This window comes from Thamnophis sirtalis, unplaced genomic scaffold (assembly GCF_051295495.1).
Source record: "Thamnophis sirtalis isolate CommonGarterSnake01/CBP01778 unplaced genomic scaffold, rThaSir2_p1.2 scaffold_3, whole genome shotgun sequence".
Taxonomy (NCBI): domain Eukaryota; kingdom Metazoa; phylum Chordata; class Lepidosauria; order Squamata; family Natricidae; genus Thamnophis; species Thamnophis sirtalis.
The window spans coordinates 138,753,407-138,777,510 of NW_028261383.1; the positions used below are offsets into that span (position 1 = coordinate 138,753,407).

Genomic DNA, 24,104 nt, shown 5'->3' on the forward strand with positions numbered 1-24,104 from the left:
TTGCAGTCCAAGGGACTCTTTTTGAGTGCCACAGTTGATCCAGTAGGCAATCATATTTACCACTGGGCTGTAGGCTAGTTGGGCTAGAATAGTTGGTTTACTCTATTGCAGTGATGGCTACCCTTTTTCTCCCCACGTGCCAAAATTGTGCATGCAACAGCACCCACATGTTTCCACAACCATAATGCAATGCGCTCCACCCCCTGCGCATGCACGGATGTCTCCTGCATGCGTGGCAGAGACCTGAAAATCAGCTAGCTGGTGGGAGGCACATGCACACGCAAAGTGGAGCTAAGCTGGGCGACAGCTCGCATGCCCACAGAAAGGACTCTGTGTGCCACCCATGGCGCATATGCCATAGGTTTGCCATTACGGCTCTACAGATATATACATCTCTCCTCCTTCAGGCCTGCCGTATTGTGTAGTCTGTCTGATTCCAAGTTTTTCTTTTTCTTCTCCAAATTATTATTGTGAAGGTTGCAATGCATTGGAGGAGATAACATGTGCCTTATGCTATGTCATACAGCTACTAAGTAGGTGATGATGTGACTTAGCCACTTCAGTTTCCAAAAAAAATCTAACTGAAGTAAGGCTTGTTTAATACTTGGATGTGAGATACCAGGATCCATAGAATAGATTGAGAAGTTAGGAAAAAAAGCATACAGAAGAAAGGAAAGTCCCTGCCAAGAATACTGTGGGCATGTCATGTAGCCATCATTTTTAAGACAATGATGGACCTGAAGAGGTGAAGAGCTAAATTGAGCATTAGAAGGAGATCTAGGCGAGAAGAAGAAAAAAGAGCAAAGTTAAGCAGTTTATTTGAAGATGGGCATGAAGTGAATAGCACAGATGGTGATCTGCATTTGATATTCATGAAAACGAGAGTATGTTCTCCTTTTTCCCAGTGTGATTATTTTTTCAAAAATGGAAGTAATGCATCCATTTAGAACTTGCATATGTCATAATTATAGAACATAATGGGGGACACAGCTGTTCTAAATGCAAATAAAAATCTCTGTCTCTCTAAGTATTTAATCTTAATGTGGCAATTCTTAATGGGGCAATTCACTTTTGTGCTTATAGTGAAGGAGTGTATACTTGAGTGATACATTAGAGTTATTAAGAATTAAATGCTCTGACCTTTCTGCCGCTCACTCAAAGTAATTATGGTGCAAAAGTTTCTCCAAGTGTTATCAAATAGCAGCATCTACTGTTCCTAACCTTTGGCTATGCTGGCCAAGGATGATGGGAATTGTAATCCAAAAAATCTTGCTCCATTCTTGCATGGCAAAGGAATTAGAAACCTCAAAATGTCTCTTTGTTAAGATGTCTGCTGAGTGTGATTCTCTTATGATATGAGAGGGAAATAAAATCCAAAGAGAATTATTAATGAATTCCCAAACTATTGAACATCTTTCATATACAGTCAAGAGTTGAGTTGAGGGAGCTTGTGGGTTAAGTAAAAAGAAAAGGTGAGCCGTGTTCGAATCCAGTGCTTTCAGAATCTTTAAAAGATCCTCATGAAAACTCACTGAATGACAGGAGGATTGTATTTCTGAACAGACTATTCAAAGGCAGCAGGAGCCTCAGACCAAAGTGATACATGGGGTATAAATACGTCCTACCAGCTTTTATCAGTTCTGTGCCAATTTATTTATTTCAGAGCATGGCTTCCCGCTGAAAGGCCTGGAAACTTTTCTGTAGAAACTCTCCTGCAGAAAATCCCTGCTAAGAGGGATTCAACTAGTTTCAAAGTTTTTTTTTCCAGTTGAAAATGGTTGAAGCTTGAAGGTTTTATTAAAAAGTTAAGTGTTTTAAAGTTTTATTCCCAGGACAGCCGATAAACTAGAAATAAAAGTTCCTTGGGTTTACTTAAGGCAAGATTCTCCAAAGTGGGCAACATGGACCCCCAAGGGTTTATGAGAATATCCAAGAAGTCAATGTTGTGCTGCTGTTGTTCATAGCAATTTTAGTTGAAATAGCATTTATTAAATTAAATTATTAAATTATTTTTATGGAATAAATGTTTGGGGGCTGATGAATAATCTGAAACTTCATGAAGTGGTTGATGAGCTGAGGCGTTTGGCCTAAGATAATGATGAAATACCACTGAGGCACTCGCAATTTGGCTTGGAAGAGATTGATCATTATAATTTTTATTCTTTTGCGTAGTTTGATCTGGGTATTTGGTGCCAATGCATGTTAGCTGCTGAACAGCATAGAAATGAAATGAAATAAGAAATGAATAGAACACCATCGTCTTCCATTCACTGGGAGATACAGATGGAGCCCCTAAATCAATGGTGGGTTTCAAAAAATTTTCAAACGTACTCTGTGGGTGTGGCCTCCTTTGTGGGAGTGGCTTGCCGGCTATGTGACCTGGTGGGAGTGGCTTGCCGGCCATGTTTTCTCTCTCTCTCTCTCTCTCTCTCTCTCTCTCTCATTCTCCTTCCTTTTGTCTCTCTCTCCCTTTTTCCTTTTTTCTTTCATCTCTCTCTCACTTTTTCTTTCTTTCTTTCTTCCTTTCTTTTTCTTTCTCTTTCTCTGTGTGAGTCTGTCTCTCTCTCTCTCTGTGTGTGTGTGTGTGTGTGTGTGTGTGTCAGTGGTGGGTTTCAAAAATTTGTGGAACCGCTTCTGTAGGTGTGGCCTGCTTTCTGGTGGAACCTCTTCTAACCACTTTGGTAGATTTGACTAACCGATTCTACCAAACTGGTGCGAACTGGTAGGAACCCACCTCTGCCCTAAATCCAGAGACTACTCAGATAGGGTAAAAACTTCAGCTCTGGTATCCCTGCACACACACACCCCCCAAAGTTTCCAAATTTTAATCATAATTCTCAGCAGAACAGATCTCTGTTTAAATGAGTTTAATTATTTGTCTAATTTATATAGCTGTCTATCTCACAGGCAAGAGACAGTCCAGGAATTTTAAAATGTTAATGCTGAGTTCTAGGAAATAGGCGAGAGGTATTTTTAGCAAGCATGCAACATTTTACACAAAAGCAGAGGCCAAGTTCTTCTTTTCTTTTCTCTTCTCCTTTCCAACCCACTCCCTAGCTAAAACTTTCCAAGCCTGTGAGTCACCTGGCTATAGTTCATATTTAGAATGCTAGCCAGAAACGCAGCCCTCATACACATATTTAAAATACAAATTAGTGTAACATCCACAGTGCTGTTTGGAGGGGTATCAACCAGGTCTTCCCTTTGCTACTCTCAGAAGCCAAAATGTGCCAGCTGTACAACTGACAGACCTTTTCCATGTCCAGGTTTGCATGATGGGAATCAGCAAATTGTGTTGTAAAATGTTTCTGTTGTGCTCAGCTGATCCTCTCCTATCATTTTGAACATTTAAGGGCTGATCCAAGTCTGGATTTGTTTTCCTAACAGAAACGATTCCAAAACATTCAGTGTGTGGTTTTTTGCTTTTTTGTTTTTTTTAAAGATATCTCCTGTCCTTGCAAGAATGTCAGTCAAACTGAGATGGATAGTCATTTTTCCATGGGTGTCATGACTTCATATCAAAACAAAAGATATAAAAAGTTATTAATGTTTAGGTTTTGGTTACTGAAGGGAACTCTTACTGGAATAAAATATTGGTTTGGAGGAGAAATAGATATTGCTGGAAGAACTTATTTTTTTAACCGCTGCAATACAAAACAGGACTAAAGAAAACATTGGCAATTCCATCATGAGGAATGGGAGAAATTATGTACTATTCTTCTCTCCTTTGGAAACACACACACACACAGCTGTTTCAGGAGAGAGCTGATACAGGTAGTCCTTGACTTACAAACTTTCATTTAGTGACCATTCAAAGTTACAACAGCACTGAAAAAAGTGAGTTATGACCAGTTTTTTACACTGCAGCATCCTCCTGGTCAAGTATTAAACAAGCCTTACTTCAGACGCTTGGCAACTGGCTCATATTTATGATGTTTGCAATGACCTGGGGTCATATGATCACACCTTTTGTGACCTTCTGACAAGCAAAGTCAATGAGAAAACCATGTTACTAACTTTAAAACTGCAGTAATTCAATAGAAATAGCAGTTAGACTTATATACCGCTTCATAGGGCTTTCAGCCCTCTCTAAGCGGTTTACAAAGTCAGCGTATTGCCCCCAACAATCCGGGTCCTCATTTTACCCACCTCGGAAGGATGGAAGGCTGAGTCAACCTTGAGCCGGTGAGATTTGAACAGCCGAACTGCTGAACTACTGAACTGCAGTCAGCTGAATTATCCTGCAGTGCTGCACTCTAACCACTGCACCACCTCAGCTCATATAATTCACTATATAATTCACTTAACAACGGTGGCAAGAAAAGTTGTAAAGTGAAGCACAATTCACTTAACTGTCTTACTTAGCAACAGAAGTTTTTTGGCTCAGTCGTGATCATAAGTTGAAGACCACTGTTCAATTATCTTGAATGCCGTGTTGTGCTTTTTATTATGTAAATAGTAACAACCAAGAAGCTCAATTTTCTTTTAAGATGTGCATAGTAGCTCTTGCGAGGTAATTTATGTTGAAACTCCAATAGACAAAAAAAAAAACCTCACCCAGTTAAATATTCCCTTCCTTCCCCTTTTCATTACCCCACAATTGCCAAGTTGTCCCAAAGCGTGTTCTTTACAATCAAATAAAGCAAGCACATGCTTTGCATTTGTGGTGCTAAGACTTCTAAGCTGGCCTCGAACAAGTAACTGATGACTCAGATTGTGTACCTGACAGAGTCAGAGAAGAGAGGGGTCATTGCAAGCAAATGTATTTTAATATCTATTGGGGGTGAGCTCAATATCAAGCAGTTGGTTCAATAGTGCAAGTGTTCTGACCCAGCTCTCCAAACACGACAAACCCTATGACGTGAACTCAAAAGATTCCTTTATTAGGAATGCCGGCAGCCCCAGCAAAAAGTTTGTCTAGTAGGTCAACAAGTCCATTCAGCTGGAAGATGAATAGTTGTCTGCCACACCTTTTCATTTCCACCCCCTGCCTTTTACCCACAGAGCTAGGGTGGAGCCTTGCCAGCAGCGGTGGCTCTTTTGTCCCAAGGATCGGCCCATAGATTTCCACTGCTCTCCTTTCCTCTGCCTTCTGTGACTTCCGGGGCGGGACTTTGCCATTGGCGGCGGCTTAATTGAGCTGCCCCCAGATTTCTGGTTGCGTTATCTGCCTAAACACCTAGCAGATATCTCATTCTTCAGGCCAGAAGATTGAGAGAGAGATCCAGCTGGTAAGAGCTTTCTTTGAAGTTTGCAGCTTTTTTTTTTGCTGCAAACGGAAGGGGGGAGACAACCAAAGCTGAGTCATATCTCTGGCCAGAAACCTCGGCTGTTTTTACAGCGCAAGGCAAGGAAACCCCTCTTAGGACAATCTTTGAGATATTTATATGAAACTAATACAAGCAGAGTCCGTACCTGAGAACTTTATTTGTTTTTTCTAAAAAAATCCTAGCTTCAGTTTTACAAGAGCTTCCTTTGTGTAATTGCTCCCAAGATGGCAATTCTGACTCCTCGGCAAAGACAGTGATAACAAAGATCAAAGGAACAGCCTCTTACTAATTAGCTCCACTTCTTGAAAAGCAGAGTTTGATTAATTGTTGAATAACTACTTGAAGTAAAGATATAATGGCAACAAATTTAAGCTCGGGAAGATCTCTTTTTAGGAGTACATCCCACGCACCTGGCATCAAGTTGCAGCCCCCACCCTCTATGCCCCCTACTGGAGATTTGCTAACGAAAGAACTTTTTTTTGAGACTCTTAGAGAATTTAGAGAGCAGAATTTGGAAATGCTCAGAGAATTCAGAGCGGAGATAAAGAAATTTAATGCAGATTTACACGATAAGCTTGATGCTAGGATTGTTAAAACAAAGGACGATATGGTGGGACTTGTATCTGTATTGACAGAATATGTTTCTGAAATGGAAGACAAGTTAGAGGTTCTTGAGGAAGCCAACACTAACTTGACATCCAAAATTGAAGTGGCGCAACAAAAAGTTGATAATGCTGAAAAACAAATTGTTATGTTACACTATAAACAGATGGAGCTTGCATTAAGAGTCAGAGGGCTGCGTGAAAACGAACAGGAGAACTTGAAGCAGATTTTTTCAGAGGCTTTTAACCGTCTGGTGGAAGGACCGGAGTCCAACTTTGACTGGCAGATCGAAAAAATTTACCGCACTAATTCTTCGGTGGCAAAACAGAGACAACTCCCCCGGGATGTAATTATATATTTTACTACAAGAGAGTTTAGAAACATGATACTGCAAAAGTCTTATAATACCAGGCTTCAAATTGGCGGACAGGACTTGATTGTTCTGAAAGAAATACCACCCCAAATGCTAAGAGCCAGGAGAGACTATGCTTTTCTAGTGGAAGAACTCAGAAACCGTCAGATACAGTATAGATGGGATGTGCCATTTGGTTTAATAATTACATTTGATAAGCAAAAATATCGTCTCAACTCTGTATGGGAAGCCCGAGATTTTTATCACAAGAATCTGAAGGTGGGACACCCGGAATTATTTGGATTTGGAGAAAAACCATGAGAAAAACAAGATAAACAGCAAATCACACAACTACCAGACAAAAAGCACCATTTCCTTCTTCCGGAAGGGCAAGGGACCAGGGAACAAGGATCTAGCTGTATGACTACCAGACGAATGGGAAAACAAGGCATATTGCAATAACTTGAATAATCATCGGTCATTGATCAAGGAGTTATGGTCTGAACTCTTTACACAAGAGAAAGAAAATATTTCACTACCTCAGACAGTTTAAGAACGATATAATTTGTCTGCAAGAAATTTATATCAAATTAACTGATTAAAAATATTTGTTTAATCCCGAACTTGGTCAATATTTTGTGACCTCTGCTACGGAAAAGAAAAATGGTATAGTTGTAAAAGACATTAAGGCTGAATTAATTGAAGCAGATCCCTTTGGAAGACATATTGCATTTGACTTAATTCTAGAAGGGAAAAAGACTTGATAGACAACTTCGAAATGCAAAGGCGCGCGACTTCACCCCTTTCTCTGATGGACATCAATCCCTTTTAAGGAGTGACTTTATATAAATCGCTAATGATTTATTTTCTAGGGTGAAGAAGATAAAGATTGCGGCGAGGGTCTTTTTGGACCATAACTCAGTTTGGATGGAATTGGGAAGGGTAGTGCAGGCAAGAAGGTCTTGGAGGTCGAATGAGAGTTTAGGGTTTATTTAGATATGTAAAGTATATTAATGATTGTTTAAAAAAATTGCTATCTGAATACTTTGCTCTGAATACAAATAAGGGTATATTCATGGAACTTGTAGGGGATGTAAGTAAAGCATATTTGAGAGGAGTACTGATGAACATAAACAAAATACATAGACATAAACAAGGGCAAAAATGAAAAGAATTGGAAGAGGAAATTAATAGAATAATTTGAAGTGTATTTAAATTGTCATAGAGGGAAGGAGGTACAAAGGGGATAATATTAAGGGTTTAGATATACACAGATACTTAGATAAAAAGATAATACCCCTAGCTAGAGAAGGGTACAGTTAAAAGATAAACTTACAAATAACTTCTGGGGACATCCTGCAGGTGATCAAACAACTAAGATTAGGAATATTGTAAACTGTTTAAAGTTTGTGGAACGGCATGAAGCTGAGTTCAACGTAGAGACTGTACTGACCTTTTTTTTTTCTTTAATTTCGTTGGTTTTAATATATTTTAGATTGTGTTTGATAAAGGGCTATACCGTGTACGAGCTCTGGGAAGTCGGGGGGGGAGGGAGGTGGGGTTATAGGGGGGAGGGGGGAGGGGGGAAACATAGTATGTGCCAGATTTTAAAGTAACATGATTGCACTTGTACACTGTTGCATTTTTAATGCTAGTGTAAAAATAAGAAGCTGAATATATTGATAGATAGAAGAAATACACCGAAGGGAGGAGTAGAGGGAAAGAAGAAAGAGGGGTAGAGAGGGTGGGAGAGAGGATTGGAAGGAGGGTGAGGTGGAAGGGAGGGAGTAGAAAGGAATGATAGAGGGAGAGGGGAAGTAGGAGAGGGGAATGTTGGAGGGGAGAAAGGAAAGTTGGAGGGGGGTGAAAGAAAGGGTGTATGGAGGGTTGAAGTGGTATATTGGGCTTGTATTTTGGGGAGTATTTTTGACAAGGATGGCTGTGGTTATTGTTCAATGTTATATGGCCCCGGTTATGCACAGTATATAAGTCACTGTATGAATTGAAAATGAAAATGAAAATAAAATATTTGAAGATCCTCTGCCTTCTGTGCAACCACACATCAGGTACTGGACCCAGCTGTTCCTCCGCTTCTTCATCAACCACCTCCAGACCTTGGGGTTGTTGACTCTCCATCTGAGGGCTGATGAATGGCCCACCCTCCGCCTCTCTCTCTCTCTCTGTGCCAGCTCCATTCTCCCCCCTCAGAGCTCCCAGGTTGCCCTGATGCTGACCCTGACTCCCACAGCTCCTTTTCCTCCTCTGATTCAGCTGCTGGAGGGGCCAATGGTCAACAGGCCACAACAGCAAGTGTGTGCAAAGAACAGATCTTTTGGGTCAATCATGGCCATAAGTCAAGGACCACCTGTGTATCTAAATCTGAGAAGAGGCAAAGATTGAAGCTTTGCACATCCTTTCCCAGATTATTACTTTTATGATCTTCAAAGCTACCAGATGAAGTTTGTAATTAGTTCCTAAGGAAGAGAATTCGGGAAGATTATGTTGTATCATGCAGGCCAGGCTCATTTTGGCCTTAAATTTCAGATATAAGGTAGCAAATTAAGCAAGCATAACCTAGCTGACCAGGTCTTAGATTGCTCAGAACATACATTTCATTCATTTTCCAAACTGATTACAGTGCTCTGGGGCTTGACCTCAAAGGAGAGGAAAACGTAAGCATTATGCTTTGTGGCCATTTTTGTGAAACCCACAGCGGCAAGAAGGTAACAATTAAGAGAACAAACTCATCCCAAAACAACTCATTTTGGTGGACATGGAATTGCAAAGTTACTTAAGTATATACAGGTTTGAAAGTCAAAGATTCCTTAACATATACTTAAGAAACGAGAAAAGACATCTAAGTAGCAGGCAGTAGGTAATTTCTAAAATGTAATCTCGAAGTCTTTATCATAATCTTTTTCATGGGTGGGGGAGGAGATATTTGGCTGGGGAAGGGGGGAGCAATATGAATAGGTCATCTATCCAAATTGTAAAGAGTACAGGGTTAACATTAAATTTAAACAATCCAAGACAATGGCTTAGCATCGCAAATATGACCAAGTTATATGAGGGACCATCTGGTTACATCCATCAGATTGGGGGAGGAGGGGTGTTGCCCCACTCTATGGAACATTGTTCCCCTGAGGCTAAATTAGCCCCATTGCTTTTTTGCCTTCTGGGAAGCCCTCAAGACAGAGGTGGTATTCTGGAGAACTGGTAGTGGAAATTTTGAGTAGTTTGAAGAACCGGTAAATATCACCTCTGACTGGCCCTGCCCTCATCTATCTTCTGCCTCCCGAGTCCCAGCTGATAGGGAGGAAATGGGGATTTTGCAGTATTCTTTCCCTGCCACGCCCACCAAGCTACGCCTACCAAGCCACGCCACGCCAGCCAAGCCACGCCCACAGAACCGGTAGTAAAAAAATATTGAATCCCACCACTGCCTCAAGAAGGCCTTTTTCCATCAACTTTGAGCTCGCAAGAAATATTTATTTATTATGTCTTTAAATATTCACGTAGCTGCCTATCTTATAACAAACTCCAGGCAGCTCCCAATCAAAACTTAAAACAACACAAAATACTGTATTTGAACTATAAAAGTCAAATGCATTAAAAACCAGAATCTGGCACCAAGTCAAGCATTTGACAGGCAATTTCTCCATCCTATCCTAGTGCTTGGGGGGAAAGCTGACCTTTCAGTGTATTTGGGTATGGCTACGAGGGCAAAGTAACTTTCTACTGTGGGCTAACTGGTATTGTAGTTTCCTGCATTAGATCTCCAGTGGTGCAGTGGTTAGAATGCAATATTGCTCACTGCCAGGAGTTCGATCCTGACCGGCTCAAGGTTGACTCAGCCTTCCATCTTTCTAAGGTCAGTAAAATGGGGACTCAGATTGTTGGGGGCAATATGCTGATTCTGTAAACTGCTTAGAGAGGGCTGTAAAGCACTGTGAAGCGGTATATAAGTCTAAGGGCAATTGCTATTGCTGTTAGAAATCCAAATATCTGCAAGCAGTATTACAAGCATAGGGAGGAACTTTTTTCTTTCCTCTTTTCCAGTAAGGCTTTATTAGGGATTGCTGAAAGGAATAACAGAGTTGAAAGGCAAAAGAAAAGCAAAAATCTAAATTAGAGGGCAATGAAGGACTGTAGTTTTGCATTATGTGTGAATGGATATGAATGGTAGATGTGTATATATGAGCAGAAGTGTATGCATGTGATCCTCAACTTCCAAATTAACACTCAATGCAGTACTTGAGGTTCATGAAATTATGCATGAAATTGGCACATATTGCGTAGGTTAATATTAACCGTAGAGAAACTAATTAATATTACATTTGAAGGAGATGGTTTCAATCATGACCAGAATGGATAAACCAGTTTGACCTTCCTGGTATTAATTCAAAAAAAAGAAGAGAAGTCTCCCTTGGTGCCCCAAGGACTTTGTCTTCCTAGGTTAATAGCGAGCCATTACTGTTTCTAGACTAATTCCTATTACTTTTTGTCCATTGGCATGAAATAATTAGATTTGCATATGTTCCATCATGAACACCTGCCGTTTGCTTTAAAATTCTCCAATCCAATTATACTTTAAATACATCACAGCACCCACAATATGGGCCTCAAAGGAAGTCCTCAACTCAAAACCATTCATTTAGTGGTGGTTCAAAGTTACAATGGCATTGAAAAAAAAGTGACTTATGACCATTTTTCACACTTAGGTTTGTTGCAGCTTCCCTATGGTCACAATTATCAAAGATTGGATGCTTGGTTACTGGCTCTTATTTATGACACTTGTAGTGTCCCAGGGTCAAGTGATCACCTTTGGCGACCTTCTGACAAGCAAAGTCAATGGGAAAGACAGATTCATTTTACAACCGTGTCATGAACATAACCACCGCAGTGACTCACTTAACAACTATGACAAGAAAGATCGTAAAATGGGGCAAAACTCACATAATAAGCACTAAGCAACAAAAATGTTGGGCTCAATTGTGTCGTAAGTCAAGGACTACCTGTATAGTCTATACCCGTGATGGGGAACCTATGGTTGCCATATTAGCGGGCATGCAAACCGGTTCCCTAGCTCGGCTCCTGCATGCATGTGTGCACTGGCTGGCCCGCCCATGCTGCCCTTCCCTTTCCAGGAGTCTCCATGCAATACCAGGTAAGTACAGAGCTGGCACGGAGGCTCCAGGAGGGTGTTTTCAGCCTCTGGAGGGCATCTGGGAGAAGCCATTTTCACCCTCCCCAGGCTCCAGGAAAGCCTCTGGAGCCTGGGGAGGGCAAAAAAAAAAAGGGGGCCGACTGGGCCGACCGGAAGTCAGGAAATGGGCCATTTCGGGCATCCGGGTGCCAGGGGAGGCCATTTTTACCCTCCCCAGTCTCCAAAAAAGCCATGTACGGGGGTAGTGGGGGGTCATGCACTCATGCGAAAGGGGCACAGGATGAGGGCATTAAATTATGGGTGTGGGCAGGGGCGCACATGCAATAGCGGGTGCCTGTGTGCTTTTGGCACCCGAGGGAAAAAAGGTTCGCCGTCACTGGTCTATAGTCTTTGATTCTGAAGAGATGTTATACCTCTTCAGTTTCCATTCAGAGGTTCCATAGGAAGCATAATGGAAAATGATAGGGCTACTTTCATAAGTTCCTGGCAGGCACTGTATCCATGCTATTCTTGCATGCTACTATAGACTAACACAGCTGCCCTCCTGCAATGCATTCTGAGCCATGTCTTCAGAATGTAGGGAAAACATTGCATGGCATTAGTACTTTATTCAAAACGGGGAAACGAAAGCTTTCAGTTTCTTGTGAGACAGTGGAAAAGGAACTAGGCATGCATCTGAGGCTGGTACATATTTGCAATTAAAGAAACATGTATGAACAGGACTCTGTCTTGACGTTTGATGTTTTGCAGAATTTCTATCATCTTGATATTGTGCTCCATATCTCAAACGTGTGCGAGTGAACAGTCAGTTCAGTGGCTCAGCTGAACAAACTGCGAAATGCAATAGAAGCCAGGGTTCTTGGCATAATTACGTTAGCAAAACCTATGCTGCTCAAAGAAATAGCATGGCAAATTTTTAATGAACAATATTAGATGTTGCTGGTGAAAAGCATGTGCAAACAGATGCGTTCCTTTCCTCCCTACCAAGCACACTGTTTTATATTCCTTTCATATTGGAAACGTCTGAAATGAAAAATGAAAAGGAATAGATTTAATGATTTTGTTCAAACAGATACACTGCATAATTTTCTCTTTCAAAATCTCATCTTCAAACATCACTTAGGGAATGAGTTGCTGCTTGTCTTCCCAAAAAAAATATATGATAGTATGAGTCATCTATTCAGAGTTTTCCTATCTTTGGCAGCCAGACATTTCCATGATGCTTTTTCTTTCTGACTAAATTAATCAAATAATCTGAATGCTAGCCAAATATCCAGACCAAAGATTTAGTCTTACAGGTCTCCCAGAAAACACTGTGCTGAACATCCTTAAATAGGTTGATCCATAATCCAGTCAAATTGCTCAAAGCTGTTGAACAGGAGTGTCAAACTTGATTTCATTGAGGACCACATCAGAGTTGTGTTTGACCTCGGGGGGCCAGGCTGGGCGTGGCCAGTTCACTTGTATTGTGAGTGCCAGAGGTGGGTTCCTACTGGTTCAGACCAGTTCGGCTGTACAGGTAGTAACTTGGCCAACCATGCCCCTGAACTGGTTCTATCGACGACCCAGCCCTGGTGGATGCCTGTGGTGGCCGGAGAGCTCTGCCAGCGAAAACAGGCTCCCAAGCTCTGTTTTCAGCTGTGATAGACTCCTGCAACCCTCTGTCAGCGAAAACGGAGCTCCATTTGGCTGGCAGAGGCACTGCAGGTTAGTCCTTCACTGTTTCCAGGACGGCCTCATGGGCCAGATCTAAGCATCCCATGGGCCAGATCCAGCCCACAGGTCTTGAGTTTGACACCCCTGCTATTGAGTAAAAAGCTCATTGCCTTAATCCAACAGTTCTACCTGTGTTAAGCTTCCTTTGCAGGCTTTGTATGTTGCAGTGTAGCAGGTATGAAGCTCTGTTTGGTACCAATGTTCCTTTTATTCCATTTCAAATTCATAAAATAGAAAATAAGATATATATCAGGGGTGTCCAATCTTGGCAACTTTTGAAACTTGTGGACTTCAACTCCCAGAATTCTCCAGGCAGCCATTCTGGGAGTTGAAGTTCACAAATCTTAACGTTGCCAGGTTTGGGCACCTCTAATATAAATCAAACTCATACTGCTCTTCAGATATTAATAGCTCTTCCCAAGATTCACAGAACCATAACTTCCTATACTCTTTACTGGTTTCTTATAAAATAAACTATGAAAGTAGTAATAGCTATGACAAAAGAATAATTAAACCAGGAAACCTTATAACCAATCAAACAGGCCAGAATGACTTCTACAATGGATAGGATCAGCCAGTAAGGAAACCATCCCTAGTCAAAAAAACATGGATGCACACTCCCCAATCCTCATAACTGTAGTAATTTCAGTTCACCTAAACCAAGGTCTTTTATTATCTTCTCAGCAACTCAGCTAGGCATATATATACACCTTGCAATTTAGAATGTCTGAAATTAATTGGGATGACTCTGAAATTTCTGTTTTCATGGTCTCACAGACATTATGTGAGCATCTCTTAAAACCACAGCGGTATCTTCAGCGCCATTATTGCATTTCAACCCCTCTTGAGAGTCTTCATCAGAGTCTTGAATGTTTCAGTTTGCTGCCCAAATGCTCTCTACGGTTGGAAAGTTTTAAACCCCCAGCTGTTTCTGCTTATGTTTCAGTATCTTTGAAGCAGATGTTGGTATATAATATACATAGGACTGTTTTCTGTAAATTAGGCATTTGGGTAACCTAAAATAAAAACCCACATCAGAGATTTCCTTTATGACAATGGTCAACAAGGAGCATAACAGTTACATCTGCCACATGCCTAATATCTATCCACAGATATTATAGTTCAAAGCATTGGGTTTTATTGCAGAAGCTGCTCATGGTGGCTCCACATCTTACATAATTTAGGATTGATATAACATAGGCTAAAGAGGAGTAAGAACTCTGGTGGCTCAGTGGTTAGAATGCTGTATTGCAGGCAAACTCTACCCACTGCCAGGAGTTCAATCCTGATGGGGCTGAAGATTGACTCAGCCTTCCATCCTTTTGAGGTCAGTAAAATGAGGACCTCAGATTGTTGGGGGGCAATAATGCTGACAATTGTAAACCCCCCCAGAGAATGCTGCAAAACACCATGAAGCGGTATATAAGTCTAAGTGCTTTTGCTATTGCTAAAATAGTGACATTCATACATTGAGACACTCACTCTGGAAAAATAATCATAGATAGTAAAACACTTTTGGACCTGGATTCTAGAGAAGAATTTCAGATTCTTATCTTCCTCTTGTAGAGGGAAGGCCAAGAATGAGTGAAGAGATCCATTATATCTGTTGAAATTAATGCCAGTTAGCATAACTGATAGCAGAGATGCACAAGGAGCAAACATACGAGGATACCGATTGTATTGATATTAGCAGTGGACACAAAACAAAATGTGAATTGGTCAAGCTGAACCTCTCTACACGCAGGTTACAGAAGATCTTTTCCTTCCTTAATTAGGTTGTTAACAGCTTGAATCAATATTAACTCACACCCAGAGCCTGGTGAATAATTTCCCACCAGAAGCCAATATAATGAAGTGCCCCAAAAGTCCCCCAAGGTATAAGACATGTTCCTTGGCTGGCAAGGAAGATTAATCAATAATTGATTACTCAATCAAAACAAATGACACTCCACACACATTAAGCACAAAATATTGTGCCATGAGTTCCCATAGGTTGGAGCCAAGCCATTACACAACTTAGATATGATTTTCTTTCCTGTAAGGATTATTTAAATGATTGAGCCCTGCACTATTTTTATTTCTTGTGCTGGTGCTCCATTGGCCCATTTTGCTCTGAAGTGTCAAAGGAGCATCATAGAGACAGGCTTTGGTGAGGCAAGGCTTCTGAAGATGTAAGGTTTGAAAAGAATATTTGTTCTTAAATATCAATGAATTGGCTGAATATTGAGGAGCAGATAGTTTTTGCTCAAAGCAGCATCAGAGGCCCTAGGGCCTGGAGTAAGAGAGGAATCCTTGTAACTTCTCAAGTAAACTCATTACACCAGCTGCTCCCAAGATAATTCACTTTCTGATCCATTTAAAAATGAATTTTCTTCCTTTAAATGTTCTCCAAAATAGATTGTGCAAATGCATTGAGTTCCACTTAGGAAATTTCCAAACTGAGTTTTAGAATTGCAGATGCTTTGCTCAAGATGTGCAATTCAGCAGGTATCGGTCTTTTTTAGTTTGTGTATAAGTATGGGCATATTTCAGAGATGGGATTCAATTAAAAAAACAAAACAGGACTTGTACTATATTTTTAGCAATGGCTTCCTGTTGTTTTCATCCATTCCACATTTTTATCAAAGTAGGAGAGCAAAGGACAGATAGACTCTCTTCTGGGAATTATCCCACACTTGATATTTTAAAATGTTATGGAAGAAAGCACGTAAAATGGGTATCGAGAAAAACCTAATTAAGAAAAGATTTAACTGGATGTTGTGTTAAAAACTAAGCAATGCTTGCTGAAATACAGTAATGGTAGTGGAAAAAAGTTCAACTACCAAAATAATTGGGAAAGTACAGTATGTTCTCCAAGTTATAGCCATTAGTAGAAAAATCAAATAGTTGGGGATAAACTCAGCTTCATGGACTTGAAAAGTGATTAGGACAGAACCATGCTTTCAGGCAATGCTGATGGCCATTTTCTTCCCAAGAGTTGTTTGAGATCTGTTTTTCAAAACTGCTGGATATATTCATAAGATATCCTACTTTATCTGAGTTTATTTTTCGTTCTCAGAGCTTCAGTTACCCAGAATTGCTCAGCCTCAACAAGTTCCCAGTCAAGCTCCTTCTGCAGATGTGGTACAAAGTTGGCTGATGACACCCCAGTTAAACAGCATCCTAGCCCAAAGAAAGCATGAGGTAATAACACTATCACCACATTGGGTTGATACAGCATGAGGTAAGGATGGAGAAAGCTTTCTGATCCTGTAGAGTTTGTTTCCTGAGCTGGTATATCTAGTGGGCTGAAAGGGAAAGAAAGGTGAGGAAGCATCAGAGTTTGAGATGAGTTAGTCCAGGAAAATACTATGATTTGATGATATGATAAGCTGCCAAGAGGTAAAGAAGGGCCAAGATGGATATAGTACCCCTGTTCCCAATCCCACCACAGATCTAGCAGGACCAGGAAGCATTTCTTTTCCCAGCAACTGAAACACCATACCCTGAGATTCATAGCCCTGACCCCAATTGCATTTCATAAACCTTTAGAGACTTGTATGTACTCTAAGGCATTGAAGTCTGGACATTGAGTGGGTTTCTAATGTTGGCTTGGGTTTTTCTTTAGGCATCTTTTTTTTTTTAATTAATAGGTGCCGGTGCTTGTTTGTTTTTTTTAAACATATATTCACCATCCAGAGTTCCAATTGTGAGTTGGGTGACCCATACGCATCTTTATGTACAAAAACATTTGAAAGTGGCATTTGACCACTGTAATCATAATATGGGATTATCCACCGGAACCCACCTAAGATATTTTGCTATCTGAAGTAAGAGACAAAATACTTCTTGCACTTTGATAGGCAATTGAATGTTCTTTACCCTACCGGAATTCTGAAGTATCCTTTAGGTTTTATCACATTCAGCTCTCTTTGTCCGCATCCTTCAGCATCTGCTGCCTAAGATGTCCAGGTACATTTTACCAGGACTACTATGCTGCCCTTTAGACTATCTTATAATTACATCACCTCCTCCTGCTTAATTTATAATGCAGGTGTCCTTCAGCTAATGGCACTTAGAAGCTAACATGCTAAACAGAATACAACTTTTATCAACGTTCCATATTTGTTTAATTTCCACACACAGAGTATTTTCAAACACAATCTGGAAGAAGGGTTCCTGAAAAGAATAGCCAAGCGAAAAGTCCGCCGGCATGTCTTTGGAGAAATTAACACCAAGAAGGTTTACCAATTTGGAACAGCCTGTTCACCTTTTCATGCGCTGACTACAACTGTGCGTAAAACATGGGCCGGCAACCTCATGCTTATAGTATCTATTCAACAGTTTTCAATTTACTATAAATCCAGTTTTCCTTTGACCTTAACCCTAACTCTTCTGTTTGAGCTTACATATTAATGTAAAATTACATGCATAGTCATAGCAGTGGTAATCTAATGACCACAAATGGATGGATTTCTACCCTTGCATTATGCTTATGACCAGTGGTGGGATTTAGTCAGTTCGCACCTATTCGGGAGAACCGGTTGTTAACTTTCTAAGCAGTTTGGAGAACTTGGTGTTGGAAGAAATCTCTTTTTGTTTTTGTTTTTTCCCACTTTACAGAGATAATCCTGTAAGGAAGGTAAGAAGGAAACATTCTGGTGCTGTTTCTAGCCTAATCTTTATTGCCCTGCTTACATAAAATGCCTCTTTGGTTAACCCTTATTACATTGTAACAGCTAAGGCGAAGCACCCATTGACCTGAGTGACGTTGACCTAGCCACGCCCACCCAGTCACATGACCACTGAGCCATGCCTTCCCAGCTGGTCATTAGTTGTTAAATTATTTGAATCCCACCACTGCTTATGACAAAATATGAACCAAACTTATTTAGGATGTTACACCAAACCAAACCCACACTAAACAAAGTGTTTGTTAAGAAATAGCTAACTGACTAGAAGCTCACTAGTTCCTAGGATACCAGAATTATGTTGTATTTCAAGGCCTTCATCAAATACAGCTGTGAAAACAAAGTAAAATTGTACCTGCAAACTCACACTAAATTACAGTTCCAGTTCCATAAAACTGGAAAATTGCTACTTCCACCCTAACAGTACACAGAAGAGGGATAATACCTTTCATGGTAGATATTATTATTCTGCTTTCACATGTCCTTTACACATATTTGCACTGGTGAATCAGCTGCTGGCTGTTTGAGTTCACTCCAGTGGTGGGTTTCAAATTTTTTTAGAACCTCTTGTGTAGGTGTGGCCTGCTTTGTGGGAGTGGCTTGCCGGACATGTGACTGGATGGGCGTGGCCAACTTGTAAAATGTGCTGAAACTCACTTAACAACGCTCTTGCTTAGCAACCTGGAAGTGTTGGCTGAGAAACTCTGGCATTTGAAGCACGCAAGCCTTAAAGCTGTCAAGTTACAAGACCCTTGCACCCTTAACCCTTTAGAAAAAAAACCCAGGGGTGTTCAAACTTGACATCTTTAAGACTTGTGGACTTCAACTCCCAGAATTCCTCCTCTCGCTCTTCATCTTGATGATGTGCTTATGGGCGGGGGGAGGGAGCTGGAACCGGTTCTAAACGGCACTGTAGATTTGTGGAACCTCTTCTATAGCAGAGGTTAGAACTGGCAGGAACTCACTCCTGGTTCACTCCCAATAGATATGAAAATACATTTGCTTGTGATGACCCCTCTCTTCTCTGCTTTACTCACACACACAATCCTATTCTAGATCTAGGACCAGGCTAGATTTCTTAGGAGCACAAATGCAATGCATGTGTTTGTTTTATTTTATTGTAAAGAATGGCCTTTGGGAAAACTCAGCAGCTGTGGCATAATGAAAAGAGGAAAGAAAGGAATATTTAACTGGTTTTTCTTTTTCTTTTGCCTTTTGGGGTTTCAACATAAATCACCTCCCAAGAGCTAGTACATGCATTATAAAAGAAAAATAAGCTTCTTGGCTATTGCTTTTACAGAATAAAAAGCACAGTATGGCATTCCAGTTAATTATATTCATGCAATTACAGATAGTCTTTGATTTATGGTCACAACTGAGCCAAAATTTCCATTGCTAAGCAGAACAGTTGTTAAGTGAGTTTGGCCTATTTTACAACCTTTCTTGCCACAGTTCTTACAACAATTGTTAAATTAGTAACACAATTGTTTGGTGAATCTGGTTTATCCATTCACTTTGCTTGCCAGAAGGTCTCAAAAGGTGATTACGTGACCCAGGGACACTATAACCACCGTAAATATGAGCCAATTGCTAAGCATCCAAATTTTGGATCGCATGAACATGGAGATGCTGCAATGGTTGTAAGTGTGAAAAACGGTCATAAGTCACTTTTTAGTGCTGTTGTAAACTTGTAAACAAATGATTGTAAATCAAGGACTAACTGTAATTTAAACTCTAATTGGGCTGTGGCAGATTGTAATCAGTTTTCCAAGAAAAATTACAATACTACTATTCTTAATAAAGCATCTTTCATGGATGATCTAGGTCCATAATGGCGAACCTATGGCACACGTGCCACAGGTGGCACACAGACCCCTCTCTGCAGACATATGAGCCATCGCCCCAGCTGAACTCCACCATGCAAGCATGCGCACCTCCCACCAGCCAGCTGGCTTTCTGGGGGGGGTGGACACATGGGCAGATGTGCGCGCATGAGCGGGAGTGCGGGGAGCATGGGGGCGCAGGCACATGCACAGGGGGAGAGCAGGGGTGTCTCACATACATGCGCAGAAGTGGGCTGCACATACATTGTATTATGGGTGTGTGCATGGCACACTTTTGGAACACAACAACAAAAAGGTTAGCCATCACTGATCTAGGTGGTCCTTTCTATATTTACTCTTAGGAGATGGAGACTCTAACCTTCCCCAGCAATCTGCCCATGACCCCACGGATGATGAACAGGGGTATAGTGTGTACCACTGAGTCAGAGCTGAAAACGATGCAGCTGACATTCCCAGAACTGGATGAAGAATCTGCAAAGAAACCTCACCCCAGAGATAGAAAGAAACCATTTGGTCCAACCAAAAAGTCCACCTTGCCTCCGTTAATTAATATGTCGAGATCCCAGCTCTCTGAAAATAAGAAGATCTCGGGCTGCCACCTTCCGAGGGTCCCCACTGTCCCTGCATCAATATCGCTCAAGTGGGGAAAATTCTAAAACCTCACAAAAAAAAGCTCAATTAGTTTATCCAAAAGAGGATTTGTCTTGGGATGGTCCGTGAACTTTTAGACATTCTGGAGCTGAGAACTGCACAGATGTCTCAGTGATCCAGAGAAGAATGCTGCTGCTATACATTCAATCATCAATGCAAAACCTTCTCAATGATTAAAACAAATGCTATGGCCTCTTTGGTGGGCCAAACACAAGCCAATTTAATCCGTTGCATGTACCATCAGAATAAAGCCAGATGTTTTATTAGGAATGATAAATTCATCGGCTGAATTGACATTTGCCATATTATGAAGGAAGCATACAGAGCCCAAGAATGCTGATTTTAAAATCAAATATTCATTCTGACTAATATGTTTATTTTTTATTTATAGACTTGGGAATACTAAAGGCATATTAAAGAATATTAAATATTAAAAATATTAAACTGGAGAATCACTGAGTGTGATTCCTGAGTGTGTGTCAATACACTTCATAGACTTCCCAGTTGGTAGGATATGGGCTTCCAAAGTAATCTATAGATTAGTAAACTATGTTGCATAGAATAGCGTGAGGATCTGTTGGGGCAAACCTTGTAAAAACAATTTTTAGCAATAATACAGCATGTTATACAAGTATAATTGAGGCTGGTTAGTGGATCTAAAACTTTTGCATCTTAAAGCTGTGATAGCCAATGGAAGAACTTCAATGGAGCCATCTAATGATACATTACATGGAATATTAGAACTTGGAATATAAAGGGAATTCTGTGTGTCAAACAAGAGAGTGGAGAAGGATATAATGTATGTGAACAAAGATGACCTGATCATGATGACTACATGCAAGTAAATGAAGGTGTAGGGACCATTATGAATCAGTTGAATGGTTCTAATTGTGACAAAGATATTCAACAGTGTACAGAGTGGATCAGAGGAAAATGGATTGGGGAACATAGAAGGAAAATGTGAAGAAATAAGAGTAGAATGATGATAGAAAGGGAACGTGTGTGACTTATACAAACATAGTTAGAAGATGGATTAATCTCCAAAAAGAATGAATGGAAAGAGAATATTGGAAATTGAATTAGGAAACCTGATTGGAACAAAGTGCAAAGGTGGTACGGTATACCACAGAAGTGTATGGAATTATGTTAATTGAAAGTACAAAAAGAGACACGTTAGAATGTTGAAGTGAAAGAGACTGTGAAAAAGAAAAAACACATAGATAATAGAATGTTTTCTGGGGAAAAAAGAGTAAAACAGGGGATGTCATTATGGGATGGGAGGATTGCCAGGCAGAGCGCGTGTCAAACATACTATGTAAGTATGAATTGGAAAATTAATACATTAAGTGTATTGAAGACCAAAGTAATTTTCAAAAGGAAATTGAGTGAACAATTGCAGGTTATAGCAGCAAGCAAAAAAAACCCAGCAAATTTATTAATTTGTATCATTTGGTATAACATTTAATAAAGGGAAAATTGAATAATTTTGAGATGTACAAAAGCTGGTGGAAAGGTGGTGGATAATATGATTTTCTCCTCCTGTTTAATGCCTCTGCACAAAACTTCTAAGACTAAAATAAAAAGTAAAGGTGAGACAGCCTTGCTCCCTTCTGAATTTCATGTAGTTTAGTTAACTTATGACTGACAATAAATATGTGCTTTTTATGGTGTATACATCTATTTATCCCTGACATAAAACTCTCCCCAAAATCCATATCCTCCAAAACTTTCAACATAAAAGTCCAAATCAAAAGCCTTCTCTGCATCAAGAAAAATCAATGCCTTCATCTTATTATGTTGTTGCAGTATTCTATTACATCCAGAACAGTTCTCACAATTGTCTCTTCACTGTTTTTTAGGTAAAAGTCTGGTCCTCTGAATAAAGTCTTGCAAAGTCCTCTTTACCATGTGAGCCAGTATTGTTATAAATATTTTATATTATTTGTTTGTTTGTTTATTACATTTATAGGCCACTCATTTTATAATTGATCAACTCTGATCAATTCAGAGTGGCTTATTCAGTAATGAAATTGGTCTATCATTTTTAGTTTAAGTCAAGTCCTACCCCTCTTTGGGGAGTAAAATGTTCACTTCTTTCCATGATTCTGTCATAAGAGATCATTGTAATAAAAAACTAATTCATATTGAAATAGTTGTAGAAGATGATCTTCAAAACACTTATAAACTTTGTAATCCGTCAGGGCCTGGTGCCTACCCTATTTTGATCTTTCTTATAGCCTCTGATTTTTTTCAAAAGTTGTTATAGTACTATTCATATTTTGTTTCTCAATTCGAGAGTGGGTAAATTATGTTTTTCCCCTAAATATTCATTAAACTTTTCTAGGGGGAACTTCATGGTTTTTATACAGATTTGAATAAAAATCATAAAAGTACTTCTGAATAATCACATGGTTAATATAGTCTTACCTTCTTGAATCTCTAATATTATTTCCCTTTCTCCCTTCTTTCTCAATGTATAAATCAACCGTTTGCCAGTTTTTCTGTTTCATGTTGTTTAACTTAGCTTCTATTTCTCTTACAATTAACATGGATATTTGCTTATGTAAGAGCTGATGTAAAATAGTACACTCGGGTGCTTTCTATAAATAATCCTCTTTCCTCTTAATTTCATCTGGTATTTTATTTTTTTCTGGAATTTCCTGTTCAACTCCCAACTATATGGAATAAAATAGCTTCACATTGCGACTCAATGTGAATTTTCAATTTTCACATTCTCAATTTTCTCAATTTTCTTTATCCAAATTCAAATAAAAAATTCATCTAACTTTTTACAAGTTTCCATAGGTTGGGAGGGATCCTTTTTTTATCATTTGGCGCATAAAGTCCAACAATTATTGATTTGATGCCTTGTATTCAACTGTTGAATTGGCTTCTACTATTTCATATCTGCCTTGCTCGTCTGATGATAAAAGCTGTGGCTTATTTATTTATTTATTAAACTTCTATGTTGCCCACCTCACCAGGGCAATTCTAGGCTGCTTTAAGCTGTGATTTAATATAGAAAACAATGCCATTAATCTTTTTCACACCTGCTGATCTAAATTCCTCGCTAAAGATTTATATATCAAATATTTTACATCTCTTGACCTTATGCTTGTTTCCTGCAAGCAAATTGCATCTTGATTCAACTTTTTAAAATAATGGATAACCTTTCTTTTTTGAGAAGCATATTCCTCATTGTAATTTTCTTCTCCATACTCAAGAAAACAATCTGTCAAAGTCTTTAGCTGTGGCTCCTGTCAGTATCCTATTGCTGCTCATATATTCCTTTCTCTTCGACATTCATTAAATCTTGTTCTAAATCTGACCCATGTTTTTTTAAGTAAAATCCTTGGCCTTTTGAGTGGATTTTAATATGAATCTTTTTTACTAATAGGTAAAGATTACACCCTATAATTTATTCCCAATGGAATAAGTTCAGCTGATTTCGAAGCACTGGATCACTTCAGTTGCAGGACAACTTTGAATCTACACTTTCAAAAAGTTTACTAATTCTTTACAGTTGGCTAAATTATATCCACAAACTAAAATATTGCATTTTTTTAAAAAAACCATGGTTTAAGAGATACTAATTAAATCTTATAAAGCAAAATCACTGTAATCTTGATATCACTACTCTCTTTTAGCAGTATGCTTAGATGAATGAAGACAAATATACATGTCCCAGGATAATATTGCAGTATCCAATCAGGATTGGTTACTGGGGCCAGAGACCTTCCAAGCTTTTGGACTCGTGCTGGAGCCCATCTATGGATGGGTGCAGTGGTGGGTTCCGTATCCCGTTGCAACCGGTATGGTGCAACGAGGCCC

At 39.7% G+C, this 24,104-nt stretch overlaps 1 protein-coding gene across 1 annotated transcript in view; it reads left to right on the forward strand.

Annotated features, from left to right (window-relative positions):
- Positions 1-20,635, forward strand: part of LOC148048205 (uncharacterized) — a 32,107-nt gene extending 11,472 nt beyond the window's left edge. Inside the window, exons 3-4 of the mRNA XM_087707852.1 lie at positions 16,167-16,291; positions 19,964-20,635. Coding sequence (XP_087563978.1) covers positions 16,167-16,291; positions 19,964-20,278 — 440 coding nt within the window. The 3' untranslated portion in view covers positions 20,279-20,635. The remainder of the gene's footprint in view (positions 1-16,166; positions 16,292-19,963) is intronic.
- Positions 20,636-24,104: the final 3,469 nt, after the last annotated feature.